The 19,267-nt window shown below is 42.3% G+C and overlaps 1 protein-coding gene and 1 long non-coding RNA gene across 4 annotated transcripts in view; one reads left to right on the top strand and one right to left on the bottom strand.

Moving 5' to 3' along the window:
• Positions 1-576: 576 nt before the first annotated feature.
• On the bottom strand, positions 577-9,048 carry LOC112233866. Of its 2 annotated transcripts, XR_002950810.2 has the most exons (4): positions 8,463-9,048; positions 1,829-2,187; positions 1,372-1,437; positions 577-1,092 (listed from the first exon to the last, which is right to left on the bottom strand). It is a non-coding gene; the product is annotated as an uncharacterized LOC112233866 (long non-coding RNA). The 2 variants fall into 2 exon arrangements; XR_006078892.1 differs by having other exon boundaries at positions 577-1,437.
• A 5,584-nt stretch (positions 9,049-14,632) lies between these two features.
• si:dkey-33c9.6 (active breakpoint cluster region-related protein) overlaps positions 14,633-19,267 on the top strand; it is a 16,277-nt gene continuing 11,642 nt past the window's right edge. The window contains exons 1-5 of one of the 2 annotated variants that reach the window (XM_042298301.1): positions 14,633-14,783; positions 14,878-14,987; positions 15,262-15,366; positions 16,232-16,480; positions 16,570-16,677. In XM_042298301.1, coding sequence (XP_042154235.1) covers positions 14,732-14,783; positions 14,878-14,987; positions 15,262-15,366; positions 16,232-16,480; positions 16,570-16,677 — 624 coding nt within the window. In that variant the 5' untranslated portion in view covers positions 14,633-14,731. The remainder of the gene's footprint in view (positions 14,784-14,877; positions 14,988-15,261; positions 15,367-16,231; positions 16,481-16,569; positions 16,678-19,267) is intronic. The other variant, XM_042298303.1, reaches the window with a different exon arrangement.

The raw sequence follows: 19,267 nt of genomic DNA, 5'->3' as shown, positions 1-19,267 counted from the left end.
CACAATCTCAAGGCATATGAATTAACAGGTTATAGAGCAAACAAACAATTATCACAACGCTTCCCCAGTGAACATACCCACGCACCACTACCGCATGTGACTTAGGAAGGGAGCTCCTCTGAAATGGAGATGATGATAATATTGGAAAGGCTGAAATAACAACAGACTAAAAATGTCTGCTGTTTTCTCTCCTCTCTCTTCCTCAGAAGCCTTTCCCACAGGTAACCCCTTTCACCATGACTGTTCTCTTGCTTTCCTTCCCATGCAATTTGCTCTCATCTGTTGCCTCAACTTCTTTTTCTCCCCTCCCCCTTCCTTCAAGCCCATCTGTAAATCATTTCCAACTGGCCATATCTTCAATTGCTCCTTCTCTCTCTTTATCAGTCAGTGACTTTATTCCTAGTTATGTTACCCCTTGTTTCCCTGCATGTTACCCCTTGTATATAGTCAAGTTATCAAGTTATCATTACTCATTATGTATCTATTTTTGCTTTTATTATTACATGTTTTACTTGTTATGTATCTATTTTCTTTCACTCTGCATTGTTGGGAAGTGCCCGTAAGTAAGCATTTCACTGTTCGTCCACATCTCTTACTTACGAAGCATGTGATGAATAACAATTGATTTGATTTCATCTCAACTGAAATCCAGGTCATTTGTTTTTGCTATTTGATGAAGCACAGTGATAACACGTTAACTTGTTGTATAAATACAAAATATCTGACATGAAATTGAGCTTTCTTGTGCTTTTAATTGGTTGAAAGCGCAGTGATAACACATTTAGATGACAACTAAACCAAATATCAGACATTGTTTTTCCACTTTAATTTGGTTGTGCTTTCAGATGGTTGAAAGCACAACCAACATTTTGAATTTCAGCAAACTTCTAGCTAGCTTTTTGAGTGGGTGAATAATGGTGGAAATCTTATTGATCAACATCTCAACCAAATAAGACCCAAGTTTCCATGTTGAAGGGATGTGGTGTACCCAGCGGGCAATTTGCTCTTGACCACTAAGGATGGTGTCTGGTTGCAGTCTTCATTTCATGAATCTTTTCTGAGAGAAACCTGGCAAGATGCCAGCACTAGGAACTGAAAGAGGAGTTAGTAGAGAACACACATCTCCAAATGATCATAAATCTGTCTGCATTTTGTTGAGGTTAAAAGTTTCAACATTTCCTCTTTTTCTTCTTGTCAGTTGTTGTTCATTGTTTAACCAGACAGACCAATGAAATAGTCCCGAAAAGTGCAAAACACTGTCACCTGACACTCCAGACAGGCTCTATCAAACAAAGCATTTGAAAAACATAATAGTACTTGAACCCAATGTCTGGTTTTGCAACCCAGTTCCTCTCTGTCTCTGTCACTCACCTCAAGTTCATACAGACAGTGTTTGATCTCAGAGGGAACCAGTCTCTTCGGTAAACTATGGAACTCCTGCAAGGACAAAAGCCAAAGAAAATACAAAACACTGTCAGAAACAAACAAGACATAAGTATATTATAACGCTGCTTCATCTTAAGCCAGAGGAACAACAAGGGTACTCAAAAGCCAACTAGAAACATTTTCCACTTCCTGTGTCGTGGCTTTGAGCACAACCTTTACGTTCCTTTGCAAATGTAAAAACACAATAGCTTCAAACCAGAAGTAGCGCATTCAAAACAACCCAAACCCTTTGGTTGATTCTATAATGACAAAAGTGGATTCTCTTTATAAGTGCTTTTTACAAGAGATTCATTGAATAACATCGAATGGAGGTAACTCGTGTTGTCCCCCCCCCAACCCCAAACATCAGTTCTTCAATGTCTGTGTTCTTCAATGTCTGTACCTGCAGGTATGGGGATGGGCTCTCAGTCGAGGTCCCCTTCACATCCTGCCTCTTCTTCTTCTTATTCTTATTTGTATGTGCTTTTGGCATTACCACCACCGACCCTTCTTCCTCCTCCTCATAGATGGACTGGAAGGACTCCTAATCCTCGTCATCCTCAAGGTGTGTGGACTCACTGGTGCTGTCCCTCACGTCCTGCCAGTTCTCCTCATAATCTGTCCCTATGCTCTTTTTCCCATCACGGAAATTCCCCTCCCCGCCAGCGGGAAGTGCTTTGTCCTCCAGGGAGAGCCGGCTGCTGTGGTAGCTCCTAGGGTTCAGGGTGGTGTCGCTGGTAGGCTGGAGCTCCACTCTGGAGTCTGACAGAGCAGCGGAAAAGGGAAAGTCAAAGGTAGGTACATTTAATGGGCCAAAACTGGGCTGGAACACAAGCCTGCACACACTTGGAGTTGTTCAGGACTGGAGTTGTCCACCTCGATTTAAGTTTCAAATGACACCCTATTACTTGTATAGTAGTAGACTAATTTTAAGACCAGAGGATCTGTACTGGTCCAAGAGTAGTGCATATGAGGAATAGGATTCAACTGGAGATGGTTTAAAGTTTAAGCCAAGGTGGACAACTTCAACCCTGAAGTGTTGCACTGTGCTACACAACATATGGGGAACTGGGAAATATTAGCAGAAACGTGACATGGATGTAGGCATACGCCGGGTTGATCCTATTTCACCAGGATTAAGTTTGTTGATATACGCACACATACAACTGACTGGAATAAGATAACACCAGTGGAGCCTGCTGAGGTGACGACGGCTCATAATATTGGCTGGAACGGAGCAAATGGAATGGCATCAAACACGATTTATTTGATACCATTCCATCCTTTCCGCTCCAGCCATTACCACAAATCTAGTGTTAGATTTTTTTGGTTAAACTTCTAGATGTGTTTAATCTTGCCAAGCATCAAATGTTATGTATCCCCCCCTCCACCAACACCCTTCCACAATGCACTACCCTCCTCTGTGGCTCAGTTACATAGTAAACAAGTCAAAAACCAATAGGACCCTGAACAGCTTCTACCCCTAAGCCATAAGACTGACAAATAGTTAGTTAAATAGTGAACCAAATAGGTTTTTCGGACTGTCTACATTGACCCTTTTTGCACTAACTTTTTTGACTCATCACATACGCTGCTGCTACTGTTAATTATCTGTCACTTTATATTCACATACAACTAGGAATAAAAGTTACTGTCACGTTCGTTTAAAGATGGATTGGACCGAGGTGCAGCGTGGTAGGCGTACATCTTTCTTTTATTGATGACACCGAAAAACAACAAATACAAAACAAAACGCTGGAAAGCAACAGTACAAAAACAAGATCCCACAAACTAAAGGTGGAAAAAAGGCTGCCTAAGTATGATCCACAATCAGAGACAACGATAGACAGCTGCCTCTGATTGGGAACCATACCCGGCCAATAAAGAAATAGAAAAACTAGAATGCCCACCCAAATCACACCCCGACCTAACCAAATAGAGAAATAAAAAGGCTCTCTAAGTTCAGGGCGTGACAGTTACAGTATGTTACTAGCCGGCTGCTACCTGAAATTCTACCCTGCACCTTGGAGACTGCTGCCCTATGTACACTAGGTATGTGGACACTGGTGTTTAGCAACACCTGTTGCCGAAAGGTGTATAAAATCGAGCAAACAGCCATGGACTCTGCATAGACAAACATTGGCAATAGAATGGTCTTGGTGAAGGGCTCAGTGACTGTCAACGTGGCACCGTCATAGGATGCCACCATTCCAACAAGTCAGTTTGTAAAATTTCTGCCCTCATAGAGCTGCCCCGGGCAACTGTAAGTGCTGTTATTGTGAAGTGGAAACGTCTAACTGCGAAGTGATAGGCCACACAGAAGGGTTCTGCTGAGTGCTGAAGCATGTAGAGTGTATAAATCGTCTGTCCTCGGTTGCAACACTCGCTACCGAGTTCCTAGCTGCCTCTGGAAGTAACGTCAGCACAATAACTATTCCTCAGGATTATGTGCTTCCAACTTTGTGGTAACAGTTTGGGGACGGCCCTTTCCGGTTTTAGCATGACAATGCTCCTGTGCACAAAGCAAGGTCCGTACAGAAATGGTTTGTTGAGATTGGTGTGGAAGAACTTGACTGGCCTGCACAAAGCCCTGACATCAACCCCATCGAACACCTTTGGGATGAATTGGAACGCCGACTGTGAGCCAGGCCTAATCGGCAAACATCAGTGCCCGGCTTCACTAATGCTCTTGTGGCCGAATGGAAGCAAGTCCTGCAGCAATGTTCCAACATCTAGTGGAAAGCCTTCGCAGAAGAGTGGAGGCTGTTATAGGTGGGACCAACTCCATATTAATGCCCATGATTTTGGCATGAGATATTTGACAAGCAGCTGTCCACCTATTTTTGGCCATGTAATGTACATAGTCATTGAACACTGGTCACATTAATAATGTTTACATTCTGTTTAACCCACTTCATATATACAGTTGAAGTCGGAAGTTGAAATACACTTAGGTTGGAGTCAATAAAACTTGTTTTTCAACCACTCCACAAATTACTTGTTTTAACAAACTATAGTTGTCAGTTATGACATCTACTTTGTGCATGACAGAAGTAATTTTTCCAACAATTGTTTACAGACAGATTATTTCACTTATAATTCACTGTATCACAATCCCAGTGGTTCAGAAGTTTACATGCACCAAGTTGACTGTGTCTTTAAACAGCTTGGAAAATTCCAGAAAATGATGTCATGGCTTTAGAAGCTTCTGATAGGCTAATTGACATCGTTTGAGTCAATTGGAGGTGTACCTGTGGGTGTTTTTCAAGACCCACCTTCAAACTCAGTGCCTCTTTGCTTGACATCATGGGAAAATCAAAAGAAATCAGCCAAGACCTTTGAAAATAATTGTAGACCTCCACAAGTCTGGTTCATCCTTGGGAGCAATTTCCAAACGCCTGAAGGTACCACTTTCATCTGTACAAATTTAGTATGCAAGTATAAACACCATGGGACCAGGCATCAGTCATACCGCTCAGGAAGGAGACTCGTTCTGTCTCCTAGAGATGAACGTACTTTAGTGTGAAAAGTGAAAATCAATCCCAGAACAGCAGCATCCCAGGACCTTGTGAAGATGCTGGAGAAAACAGATACAAAGCTATCTATATCCACAGTAAAAAGAGACCTATCGACATAACCTGAAAGGCCGCTCAGCAAGGAAGAAGCCACTGCTCCAAAACCGCCATATAAAAGCCAGACTACGGTTTTCAACTGAACATGGGGACAAAGATTGTACTTTTGGAGAAATGTCCTCTGGTCTGATGAAACACAAATAGAACTGTTTGGCCATAATGACCATCGTTATGGTTGGAGGAAAAAGGGGGATGCTTGCAAGCCGAAGAACACCATCCCAACCGTGAAGCACGGAGGTGGCAGCATCATGTTGTGGAGGTGCATTGCTGCAGGAGGGACTGGTGCACTTCACAAAATAGATGGCATCATGAGGCAGGAAAATTTGGTGGATATATTGAAGCAATATCTCAAGACATCAGTCAGGAAGTTAAAGCTTGGTCTCAAATGGGTCTTCCGAATGGACAATGACCCTAAGCATACTTCCAAAGTTGTGGCAAAATGGCTTAAGGACAGCAAATTATTGGAATGGCCATCACAAAGCCCTGACCTCAATCCTATAGAAAATATGTGGGCAGAACTGAAAAAGCGTGTACGAGCAAGGAGACCTACAAACCTGACTCAGTTACCCAACTTAGTGTGGGGAGCTTGTGGAAGGCTACCCGAAACGTTTGACCCAAGTAAAACAATTTAAAGGCAGTGCTATCAAATACTAATTGAGTATATGTAAACTTCTGACCCACTGGGAATGTGATGAAAGAAATAAAAGCTGAAATAAATTATTCTCTCTACTATTATTCTGACATTTCACATTCTTAAAATAAAGTGGTGATCCTAACTAATTTTTACTGAGTTTAAATGTATTTGGCTAAGGAGTATGTAAACTTCTGAAGTCAACTGTACATACTGTATTATAGTCAAGGCTCATCCTATATAACTACTGCTGAACACACCTTTTCTATTCGTATACTGTCCATACTGTCTATTTATACACACCATCATATACAGTGCCTTTGGAAAGTATTCAGACCCCTTGACTTTTTCCACATTTTGTTAGGTTACAGCCCTATTCTAAAACTGATTAAATAGTTTTTTCCCTCATCAAACTACACGCAATACCCCATAATGAAAAAGCAAAACAGGTTTTTAGAAACATTACATTTACATAAGTTTCCATACCCTTTTCTCAGTACATTGTTGAAGCACATTTGGCAGCAATTACAACCTTGAGTCTCCTTGGGTATGACACAGGCTTGGCACACCTGTATTTGGGGAATTTCTCCCATTCTTCTCTGCAGATCCTCTCAAGCTCTGTCAGGTTGGATGGGAAGCATTGCTGCACAGCTATTTTCAGGTATCTCCAGAGATGTTCAATCGGGTTCAAGTCCGGGCTCTGGCTGGGCCACTCAAGGAAATTCAGAGGTTTGTCCCGAAGCCACTTATGCATTGTCTTGGCTATGGGCTTAGGGTTGTTGTCCTGTTGGAAGTTGAACCTTGCCCCAGTCTGATGTCCTGAGCGCTCTGGAGTAGGTTTCATCAAGGATCTCTCTGTACTTTGCTCCGTTCATCTTTGCTTCGACCCTGACTAGTCTCCCAGTCCCTGTCACTGAAAAACACACCCACAGTATGATGCTGCCACCACCTTCAATGCTACAGAAACTTTTTGGTACCCTTCCCCAGATCTGTGCCTCGACACAATCCTGTCTCTGAGCTCTATGGACAATTCCTTCGACCTCAAGGCTTGGTTTTGTTATGACATGCACTGTCAACAATGGGACCTTATATAGACAGGTGTGTGCCTTTCCAAATCATGCCCAATCAATTGAATTTACCACAGGTGGACTACAATAAAGTTGTGGAAACATCTCAAGGATGATCAATGGAAACAGGATGCACCTGAGCTCAATTTCGAGTCTCATAGCAAAGGGTCTAAATAAAGTTTTCCAGTTTTTTATTTTAATATATTAGCACAAATTTTTTTTTTAGCGGGTATTGTGTGTAGATTGCTGAGGATTCTTTATTTATTTAATCCATTTTAGAATAAGGTTTTAACGTAACAAAATGTAGAAAAAGTCAAGGGGTCTGAATATTTTCCGAAGGCACTGTACATGTATATTTATATTCCTGGCTCTGACATTCCTCGTTGTAATGTCTATATTTCTTAATTACTTTCTTTTTATTTGTTGGATTTGCGTGTATTGTTTTGTATTGTTAAGTATTACAGTTGGAGCTAGGAACGTAAGCATTCCGCAACACACTCGATAACATCTGCAAAATAAGTGTAAGCGACAAATAACATTTGAATTTGATTTGATATCTACCTCAATTACCTCGTACCCATGCACATCATCTCGGTACTGGTGCCCCGTGTCTATTGCTAAGTTATCATATCATTCTAGTCCTTGTCAATGCCACTCGGACGTTGCTCGTCCTGATATTTATGTATTTCTTAATTCCGTTCTTCTACTTTAGATTTGTGTGTATTATTGTGAATTGTTAGATGCTACTACACTGTTGGAGCTAGGAACACAGGCATTTCACTACACCCGCAATAACATCTGCTAAATATGTGTATGTGACCTCATTATGTATCTATTATTACTTTTATTATTACGTGTTGTACTTTTCTATTATTTCTCTATTTTATTTCTCTCTGCATTGTTGGGAAGGGCCCGTAAGCATTTCACTGTTAGCCTACACTTGTTGTTTACAAAGCATGTGACAAATACAATTTGATTTGATTTGAACTTTTCATGTGAGCAGAGATGTGAGATTTTATTTAACAGCCATCTCCTCTGTTTACGTCATTAGTGCTCTGTATACACCCTAACATCATTATGGGGACATTAGACCATTTGTAACACACACACACACACACACACACACACACACACACACACAAGCACTTAGGCAGACACACACACATGCGCACACACACAAAGGCTCAAGGGGCTTTGAATTTGAGTGCACTTGTAGAAGTACTTAACCCCTTCCTCTCCCATTTCCTGTGTAGTTTGTGTAAAATGGGTGTGTTGTATCGTTGACTTTCCTTTCTCTTGAAATTAGTATGTGTTTAGAGAAAGTGGGGGAAGGGAAAGCCGGAAAGAGGGGGAGGGAGAGAGCGAGAGAGAGCGAGAGAGAGAGAGAGAGAGAGAGAGAGAAATGACTCTGAGGAGCTAGGAAGGGAGTGTCCCATAACGTTATGCAGGGTTAAGATGAAAGGATTGGTGAGTGTAAGAAACTGGTCATCCATCCACAGAAAACAGTAAAGAAGACGATGAAAGCCACTCAAGGACATTCACGTTAGAGAGAGAGACCCCAGGATGAGTAGCGGCTGCATTAGCAACAGCTAATGGGGACCCTAATAAAATACACCCCAGAAATAATAAGAGAGTGAGAGAGAGGCAGAGGAAGAGACAAGATACAGAGAGAGAATAGAAATCCATGGCTAGGTGCTTGGGCCATACCTGAGTGTCGCAATACCACCCCCTCCAGGCTGTCTAGGGAAAGTGCACTGTGTGTGGACTGTGGCTGAGAATTGCTGAGATGGTTCGTGGAGGCAAAGGCGCGGCAGATTCTCCAATGGTGTGACAGTATTTGATCAATTCTGAAATACACACACAGCAAAACAGCCCTAAGAGAAAGGAGAGAGATTGAAAGAATCATCGAATGAATCATCTTACCTATCAGTCATCATTTAGCTGTCAGTCATCTTCCTATTAATAGGCTAGGTTACAAGTAGGCCTAATAAGGCCTGGATGCCAAGGTATGCACTTGATGGAGATTAAATATTATCACAGAGTATCAGAATATTATTGGACTTATAAAATATAAATTCGTAGCAAAGAGATGATAGTGATTTATGGTCTTGAAAGCACGTATCTTGAGCACCTGTCGAGCCTTCCCAGCTAGCTAGCAATGAGGAATCGGCCCAGAAGCGGCCCTCTTCCTGGGTGCCGGAACTGATTGAATCAGCCCAGAATCGAGTGTCGGACTCGGCCCGGAATCAAAATGAATGACTGCCCAGAATTCAGGCTTTGCAGGCATCTTACCAGAATCCCCCCAGAAGAGTCCCGATGCAAATTTAAATAAATGTATACAAAATTAACAGATTTACTCATTTTAAATATTACTATTATACATTTTATACATTGAAATTAATACCCATCCACAAAAAAAAAAAAACATTTTGTGTTGGAGGAAAAGCCATACACCTGGTGACCGTGTCAGCGTGCATGCGCCTGGCCCACCACAGGAGTACCTACAGCACGATGGGACAAGGACATCCCGGCCAGCCAAACCCTCCCCTAACTCAGACAACTCTGGGCCAATTGTGCGTCGCCATGGGTCTCCCGGTCGCAGTCGACACGGGTCTCGAACCAGCATCTGTAACAACACGATGCAGTGTCTTAGACCACTGCACAACTCAGGAGGCTCCTATCACAAAGTTTTAATGCTTATCAATTGCCTTGCACAAGTATCAAAATACTAAAATACAACACAGGACAGGAATTTCATTTAAATGTGATTTAAAAAAAAAAAAATCACAGAAACAATGAGAAAATATGGAAAAATAAATAACGAAATGTTAATTATATAAAGCAGCCCGTGTAATCATCTGCCTGAGAGTTGGCCCAATGGCCCGAGGGCCAAGTAATACATTTGGGCCAGATAACTCACACCGGAATCGGCCCAAGCTCAGTCCCCGCATCCTAGCCATAAGTAATACTGCTGAAGGTGGCCCAGGGCCACATGACGTCAGCCGAGTCTGACTATCAGCCGAGTGCCCCGACTCTCAGCCGGCCCAGGGGTGGAAACTCAGGATACTAGACAACAAGGACTCTGAGTCAGCTAATATGAATCGCTATAAGTCTGGAACAGTATTGGTACAAGGCAACCTCAAACAGTTTCAGCTAGACTTTCACCTAATCAAAGAATTAACTCAGCAGGAGAAGCTCTCCCTTGAGAAAGATATCCCCACCCCAAGTGGGTCAGACCAGACCTCTTTATTATATAACCACACAGATGAGAAACCCCAAGAGGAAAGTCAACCTCCCAGCACAGTGTACTACTCCCTTGTTGAAATGAAGGATATGTTTACCCAGCTGGAAATAAGGAAGTTGGAGCAGGAACAGCAGGTGATTACACTCCAGTCAGTACAGACCCAGACAACAGTCCAGCACAACAACACCCCCTTAACCAGACCCGGAGAGCTGGAGTTGGAGAGAGACATATCTGCATTCTGGACTGTGGTGAGACAACATCTACAGGAGAAAGATTAGGAGCAGGAGAAGAACAGAGCACTAGAGGAGAGGATCAGACTGCTGGACTTCTGGAGGAGAGGGGATGGCGTGTGACAGAGAACAACCCACTAGAGAGGTGGCCACCCCCACAAAGAAGCCAGCAGAACAGCGCGCCTCAGCTCCTGACAAAAGTCTCAACACCACAGCAGAACCGTCCACCCCAGACCCTGACTACGTCAACAGATAAATGAAGAACCCCACGCCCAGGGGATCTTACCCCTCTGAGCACCCCCCCCTGTCATCCACCCTGATAGCCCTCCTGACAACCCCTCCCCCCCACACCCACTGAGGACATACGCAAGACACAGACCGTACTCCTTATGGACTCAAAAGGGGAGTCCACTTTTTCCCAAACACAGTGTGTCTAAACTCTGGTGTCCATACAGCGGGTAAACGCAAGTATTTCCCGTGACTGGTCACAACTCCTTCAGCTCTGTGACACTGTGGGTATATACATAGTGAATGGTAGGCTTCGAGGGGACTCCTACGGTAGGTACACCTGTAGTTCATCTCTTGGCAGTAGTACTGTAGACTACTTTGTCACTGACCCCAACCCAGAGTCTCTCAGAGTGTTCACAGTCAGCCCACTGACACCCATATCAGACCACAGCAAAATCACAGTCTACTTGAACAGAGCAACACTCAATCATGAGGCATCAAAGCCAAAGGAACTGAGTAATATTAAGAAATGCTATTGATGGAAGGAATGCAGTGTAGAAACCTACCAAAAAACAATTAGGCAACAACAAATTCAATCCCTTTTAGACATCTTCCTGGACAAAATGTTCCACTGTAATAGTGAAGGTGTAAACTTGGCAGTAGAACATCTTAACAGTATATTTGACCTCTAAGCTTCGCTATCAAATCTAAAACTTTCAAACAGAAAACTGAAGTAAATTAACAACAATGACAAATGGTTTGATGTAGAATGCAAAAAACTAAGAAAGAAATTGAGAAACCTGTCCAACCAAAAACACAGAGACCCAGAAAACCTGAGTCTATACCTTCATTATGGTGAATCACTAAAACAATTCAGAAATACATTACGGAAAAAGAACAGCACGTCAGAAATCAGCTCAATGTAATTGAATAATCCATAGATTCTAACCACTTCTGGGAAAATTGGAAAACACTAAGCAAACAACAACACAAAGAATGATCTATCCAAAGTTGAGATGTATGGGTAAACCACTTCTCCAATCTTTTTGGCTCTATAACAAAGAACATACAGGTAAAACATATACATGATCAAATGCAAATCTTAGAATAATCTATTAAAGACTACCAGAAAACACTGGATTCTACAATTACATTGAATGAACTACAGGACAAAATAAAACAATTTAAAAAAGGCATGTGGTGTTGATGGTATCCTCAATGAAATGATAAAACATACAGACAACAAATTTCAATTGGCTATAATAAAACACTTTAACATCATCCTTAGCTTTGGAATCTACCCCAATGTTTGGAACCAAGGACTGATCACCCCAATCCACAAAGTGGAGACAAATTTGACCCCATTACCTACCGTGGGATATGCGTCAACAGCAACCTTGGGAAAATCCTCTGCATTATCATTAACAGCAGACTCATACATTTCCTCAGTGAAAACAATGTACTGAGCAAATGTCAAATAGCTTTTTACCAAATTATCATACGACAAGCAAAGTATTTACCCTGCACACCATAATTGACAAACAAACAAACCAAAACAAAGGCAAAGTCTTCTCATGCTTTGTTGATTTCAAAAAAGCCTTCGACTCAATCTGGCATGAGGGTCTGCTATACAAATTAATGGAAAGTGGTGTTGGTGAAAAACATACGACATTATAAAATCCATGTACACAAACAACAAGTGTGAGGTTACAATAGGCTAGAAACACACACATTTCTTCCGACAAGGCTATGGGGTGAGACAGGGATGCAGCTTAAGCCCCACCCTCTTCAACATTTATATCAACGAATTGGCGAGGGCACTAGAAAAGTCTGCAGCACCCGGCCTCACCCTACTAGAATCTGAAGTCAAATGTCTACTGTTTGCTGATGATCTGGTGCTTCTGTCACCAACCAAGGAGACCTTGGCCCTGACAGTAAATCTCAGTAAGACCAAAATGATGGTGTTCCAAAAAAGGTCCAGTCGCCAGGACCACAAATACAAATTCCATCTAGACACCATTGCCCTAGAGCACACAAAAACTATACATACCTTGGCCTAAACATTAGCGCCACAGGTAACCTCCACAAAGCTATGAACGATCTGAGAGACAAGGCAAGAAGGGTATTCTATGCCATCAAAAGGAACATAAAATTTGACATACCAATTAGGATCTGGCTAAAAATACTTGAATCAGTTATAGAACCCATTGCCCTTTATGGTTGTGAGGTCTGGGGACTGCTCACCAACCAATAATTCACAAAATAGGACAAACAACAAATTGAGACTGAATGCAGAATTCTGCAAAAATATCCTCAGTGTACAACTTAAAACACCAAATAATGCAGAGCAGAATTAGGCCGATACGTGCTAATGATCAAAATCCAGAAAAGAGCTGTTAAATTCTACAACCACCTAAAAGGAAGCGATTCCCAAACCCTCCATAACAAAGCCATCACCTACAGAGAGATGAACCTGGAGAATAATACTCTAAGCAAGCTGGTCCTGGGGCTCTGTTCACAAACACAAACAGACCCCACAGAGCTCCAGGACAGCAACACATTTAGACCCAACCAAATCATGAGAAAACAAAAAGATAATTACTTGACACATTGGAAAGAATTAACAAAAAAACAGAGCAAACTAGAATGCTATTTGGCCCGAAACAGAGAGTACACAGTGGCAGAATACCTGACCACTGTGACTGACCCAAACTTAAGGAAAGCTTTGACTATGTACAGACTCAGTGTGCATAGCCTTGCTATTGAGAAAGGCCGCCGAAGGCAGACCTGGCTCTCAAGAGAAGACAGGCTATGTGCACACTGCCCACAAAATGAGGTGGGAACTGAGCTGCACTTCCTAACCTCTTGCCAAATGTATGACCATATTAGAGACACATATTTCCCTCAGATTACACAGATCCACAAAGAATTCTAAAACAAAGGCGATTTTGATAAACTACCATATCTACTGGGTGAAAAACCACAATGAGCCATCACAGCAGCTAGATTTGTGACCTGTTGCCACAGGAAAAGGGCAACCGGTGAAGAACAAACACCACGCTAAATACAACCCATATTTATGTTGATTAATTTTCCCTTTTGTACTTTAACCATTTGCACATCGTTACAACACTGTATATATACATAATATGACATTTGTATTGTCTTTATTCTTTTGGAACTTCTGTGAGTGTGATGTTTACTGTTCATTTTTATTGTTTATTTCTCTTTTGTATACTATCCATTTCACTTGCTTTGGCGATGTTAACATATGTTTCTCATGCCAATAAAGCCCCTTTAATTGAATTGAATTATATAGATGGTAGTGCATTTTGAATGATCCGATATTCTCTTCCCCTTATCTCCCAGAAGATGCTCTGAGGATAGAGAATAAAAGGAAACCAGATCTAAAAATCTATAAAATAGACTTCTGAATGTATCTGTTCGCATGACCGTAACCAGCCATTCTAGAATTGTTATCACAAGACAGAGAACTTAACTTCACGATGCTATGTGATGTCATAATGTAACTTCGATGCAACGGTGAATAGAATCATAAAACAAGGCATGACGTAGCCCAGATCAACTTTATCAGATAAAAAAAAAACGTTTATCACAGGGTTGACCACAAGATGGCCCTGTTGCATAAGTAAAGAACCCCTTTACCAGCGATTGGTTCACAGTGACATTCATCTTTTATATCTAAACCATAGACTATCATTGTGTATAAAAAAAATCATATTCTCCAAAAGCATGTCAGTAGTTTTACCATCATTTTACAATTGCAGCGAGTTACTGCTGAAATGATTGTTTTTCTTGTCATCAGTATCACAAGTGTTTCTGGGTCACAGTCTTGCTGCTGCATGTGTGCATGCCGCCCGTTTCCTGCCTGTGCTGTCCAAGGTGCTGCATTCGAGGGTATGGTTAAAATCAACATTATGGTTAACCAACATGGTGAGCCGAGTGGTGAACTAAGTTGTGCTCACTGCTCTCATCCTGTGTAAAGTTTAAGTAGTCTTTAAAAAAAATTTTACTTGGCAAATTAGGCTACTGGATATTGGACCAGACAGTTCAATGTCGGACAATACTGCTTCACAAATGTTTCACTCCTGTCCTGATAGGCTATCACCCCCCTCTTTTTTTTTTGTTCCACTGAAACAGGAAGTTTAACGGCTGCTGCTTACGCGTGTTCTATTTATTTCGCCTCTGTAGATACACACTCCCAGTCGCCTCACCCAGTCACCCACGGATATTGTTAGAGTTATATCAGCGCAATGGAGTTATTCAAGGAGGCAGTGGACTACCTTGAGACACAGCATATCCCAGGCAAGTACATTACTGTGTGTCTTACCATAAGTGTGGGTTTGTATGCATGTTTTCTTTCTGTGTAAATGATGTGTGTGTTTCTACTCTATCTCAGTGGAGGCTGTAGATGGTACAGGGCCTGATCCACTGGAGGATGATGTGTTTCCAGAGGAGGATGTGTTCTCCCCCCTCCAGACAGACAGCATGGACCTGCCCGACACCCCCGTGAGTTATTGCCCTATGGCACCTTACATGGCGCCTTCCTCTCCTATTGGTCAGACCTGGACACACACACACACACACACACACACACACACACACACACACACACACACACGCACGCACACGCACGCACACGCACGCGCGCGCACACACACACACACACACACACACACACACACACACACACACACACACACACACACACACACACACACACACACACACACACACACACACACACACACATTTACAGCAGAGTGTTTTCTCTGCCTTTAAGGTCCTGCGTACCCTGGAAGAGATGCTGGTTAGGAGGCTCATGGTCCTGAGAAAGGTCCTGGACAGTGAGAAGATCTACCTCAATGAGCTAGAGACACTGTTAATGGTAACACATGAACACACTGCTCAGGGGCATTGGTGTGTTTATTTGTTTCTAAGGGTCCTTAAGCACGCGGTTATGTATGGTGGCATACAGCATCATTTGCAATAACAATTACAACACACATTTTCTATTGGCTCTGTTGTCGGGTGGCATACTGCTTCCTCCTGTAGCCACAACACTTCTGTAATTCTTTGTTGAGAGAATTACTTCTCTCTTTTGTCCAGGGCTTGATTTCATTATGAAAACCATGCTTCCTCCCCTTTCTACCTGTTGACTCCACCTCACAGTCCAGAAAGGGATAAGCTGTAATATAAGGTGTAATATAAACTTTGTTTTCTCCATATTGTTTACACCTAGTGAACTAGGGCTGAGGGAAGTGGATGAGGTTTTGTATTGGAATTCAACCATTACAAGTAGGCAGCATTAGGAGTGAGTGAGTGTCATAGGAAGTGGTTTTGCAATAACGAGTGACCAAGTCCTTTTTTTTATCTCTTAATTTCTCTTCTCCTTTATCTCCATCTCATTATAATAGTCATGCTTCTGCTTTTGTGTCAACAAGCAACACAAATAGAGAAATAACCCACACTTGGTTTGGTATCGTAAGTTTGGTCAGACTCAGCTATGTTGAAAAGTATGGGCTGTTCATTCAGATGCTTGTGTTTAGTGTGAGTACTGTATGACAGTGTGTAAGAGAGAATTTGTAGTGTGCGTTTGTGTGCGCTGCGAGAGTGGGTGTCAAAAAGGCTTTTGACAGATACATGTGTCCTCCTCCCTCACCACCCTTTCTCAACTTTTTTTTATCACACCCACTCTTTGTCTCTCTCTCTCTCCCCCCCCCATCCCATCCCTCACCTCCTTCCTTCCCCAGCCTATGAAGGCCTTGAAGGCCACAGCAGGGACGTCTCAGCCAGTTCTGTCCAGCCAGCAGGTCCGAACTGTGTTCTATCAGGTGCCTGAGCTCAGAGACCTACACAGAGACTTCTACACTTGCCTGAGGGACCGCCTGGGGCCACTGGGGCCACAAATACACCCAGAGACAGACCCGGGGCAGGGGCCGGGGAAAGAGCAGGGCCAAATGAACTTCCACCTAACTGTTGGAGACCTCTTCCTTAAGATTGTGAGTTACTCCTTCTGCTCCATCCATCTTTTTATTGACTCAATATCAGCTACAGGGGTCTTATTTCACACCTATTCTCACACACACAGGTGAGCCAGATAGGTGTGTATCGTGGTTTCATAGATAACTATGAGAGTGCTGTGGAGATCGTGAGGAGGTGTACTCAGACTGACAAGCGCTTCAGAATACTGGCTGAGGTAAGATTCAGAATACTGGCTGAGGTAAGATTCAGAATACTGGCTGAGGTAAGATTCAGAATACTGGCTGATGAAAGCTTCAGAATACTGGCTGATGTAAGCTTCAGAATACTGGCTGATGTAAGCTTCAGAATACTGGTTGATGTAAGCTTCAGAATACTGGCTGAGGTAAGATTCAGAATACTGGCTGATGTAAGCTTCAGAATACTGGTTGATGTAAGCTTCAGAATACTGGCTGAGGTAAGATTCAGAATACTGGCTGATGTAAGCTTCAGAATACTGGTTGATGTAAGCTTCAGAATACTGGCTGAGGTAAGATTCAGAATACTGGCTGATGTAAGCTTCAGAATACTGGTTGAAGTAAGCTTCAGAATACTGGCTGATGTAAACTTCAGAATACTGGCCGATGTAAACTTCAGAATTCTGGCCGTTGTAAACTTCAGAATACTGGCTGATGTAAGCTTCAGAATACTAGCAGGGGTACGTTTCAGAATACTGGCCAGGGTAAGCTTCAGAATACTGGCTGGTGTAAGCTTGAGAATACTGGCTGATGTAAGCTTCAGAATACTGGCAGAGGTAAGTTTCAGAATACTGGATGAGGTAAGTTTCAGAATAGTGGTCGGGGTAAGCTTCAGAATACTGGCTGATGTAAGTTTCAGAATACTGGTTGATGTAAGTTTCAGAATACTGGCTGAGGTAAGTTTCAGAATACTGGCTGAGGTAAGTTTCAGAATACTGACTGAGGTAAGTTTCAGAATACTTGCTGAGGTAAGTTTCGGAATACTGGCTGAGGTAAGATTCAGAATACTGGCTGGGGTAAGTTTCAGAATACTGGCCGAGGTAAGCTTCAGAATTCTGGCCGAGGTAATCTTCAGAATACTGGCTGATGTAAACTTCAGAATACTGGCGGAAGTAAGCTTCATAATACTGGCTGAAGTAAGCTTCAGAATACTGGCCGATCTAAGCTCACATTAAGCATCTCCAATCCAAAATTAAATTTAGAATTGGCTTCCTATATCGCAACAAAGCATCCTTCACTCATGCTGCCAAATATACCCTCGTAAAACTTGCCATCCTGCCTGATTTTCGACTTCGGTGATGTCATCAATAAAATAGCCTCCAATACTCTACTCAACAATCTGGATGCAGTCTATCACAGTGCCATCCGTTTTGTCACCAAAGCCCCATACACTACCCACCATTGCGACCTGTACGCTCTCGTTGGTTGGCACTCACTTCATACTCGTCGCCAAACCCACTGGCTCCAGGTCATCTACAAGTCTCTGCTAGGTAAAGCCCCACCTTATCTCAGATCACTGGTCACCATAGCAGCACCCACTCGTAGCACGCGCTCCAGCAGGTATATCTCACTGGTCACCCCCAAAGCCAATTCCTCCTTTGGTCGTCTTTCCTTCCTGTTCTCTGCTGCCAATGACTGGAACGAACTGCAAAAATCTCTGAAGCTGGAGACTCATATCTCCCTCACTAGCATTAAACACCAGCTGTCAGAGCAGCTCACAGATCACTGCACCTGTACATAGCCCATCTGTAAACTGCCCATCTATCTACCTACCTCATCCCCATACAGTCTTTATTTATTTATCTTGCTCCTTTGCACCCCAGTATCTCTACTTGCACATTCATCTTCTGCACAGATATCATTCTAACATCTACCACATCTACCATTGGGGCGGCAGGGTAGCCTAGTGGTTAGAGTGTTGGACTAGTAACCGGAAGGTTGCAAGTTCAAACCCCTGAGCTGACAAGGTACAAATCTGTCGTTCTGCCTCTGAATAGACAGTTAACCCACTGTTCCCAGGCCGTCATAGAAAATAAGAATTAGTTCTTAACTGACTTGCCTAGTTAAATAAAGGTATAAAAAAAAATCAGGTGTTTAATTGCTATATTGTAATTACTTCGCCACCATGGCCTATTTATTGCCTTAACACCCACTCACTGTATATAGACTTTTTGTTTTCTTTTGTTCTACTGTATTATTGACTATGTTCTGTTTATTCCATGTGTTGTTGTATGTGTCGAATTGCTATGCTTTATCTTGGCCAGGTCGCAGTTGTAAATGAGAACTTGAGCCTACCTGGTTAAATAAAGGTGAAATAAAATTAAACAATTAAAAAAAAAAAAAAGCTTCAGAATACTGCCCGGGGTAAGCTTCAGAATACTGTCTGATGTAAGCTTCAGAATACTGTCTGATGTAAACTTCAGAATACTGTCTGATGTAAGCTTCAGAATACTGTCTGATGTAAGCTTCAGAATACTGTCTGATGTAAGCTTCAGAATACTGTCTGATGTAAACTTCAGAATACTGTCTGATGTAAGCTTCAGAATACTGTCTGATGTAAACTTCAGAATACTGTCTGATGTAAACTTCAGAATACTGTCTGATGTAAACTTCAGAATACTGTCTGATGTAAACTTCAGAATACTGTCTGATGTAAGCTTCAGAATACTGTCTGATGTAAGCTTCAGAATACTGTCTGATGTAAACTTCAGAATACTGTCTGATGTAAGCTTCAGAATACTGGCTGATGTAAGCTTCAGAATACTGTCTGATGTAAGCTTCAGAATACTG

The sequence above is a fragment of the Oncorhynchus tshawytscha genome, linkage group LG15 (assembly GCF_018296145.1).
Source record: "Oncorhynchus tshawytscha isolate Ot180627B linkage group LG15, Otsh_v2.0, whole genome shotgun sequence".
Taxonomy (NCBI): domain Eukaryota; kingdom Metazoa; phylum Chordata; class Actinopteri; order Salmoniformes; family Salmonidae; genus Oncorhynchus; species Oncorhynchus tshawytscha.
This window is presented reverse-complemented; position numbering and strand designations above follow the sequence as displayed.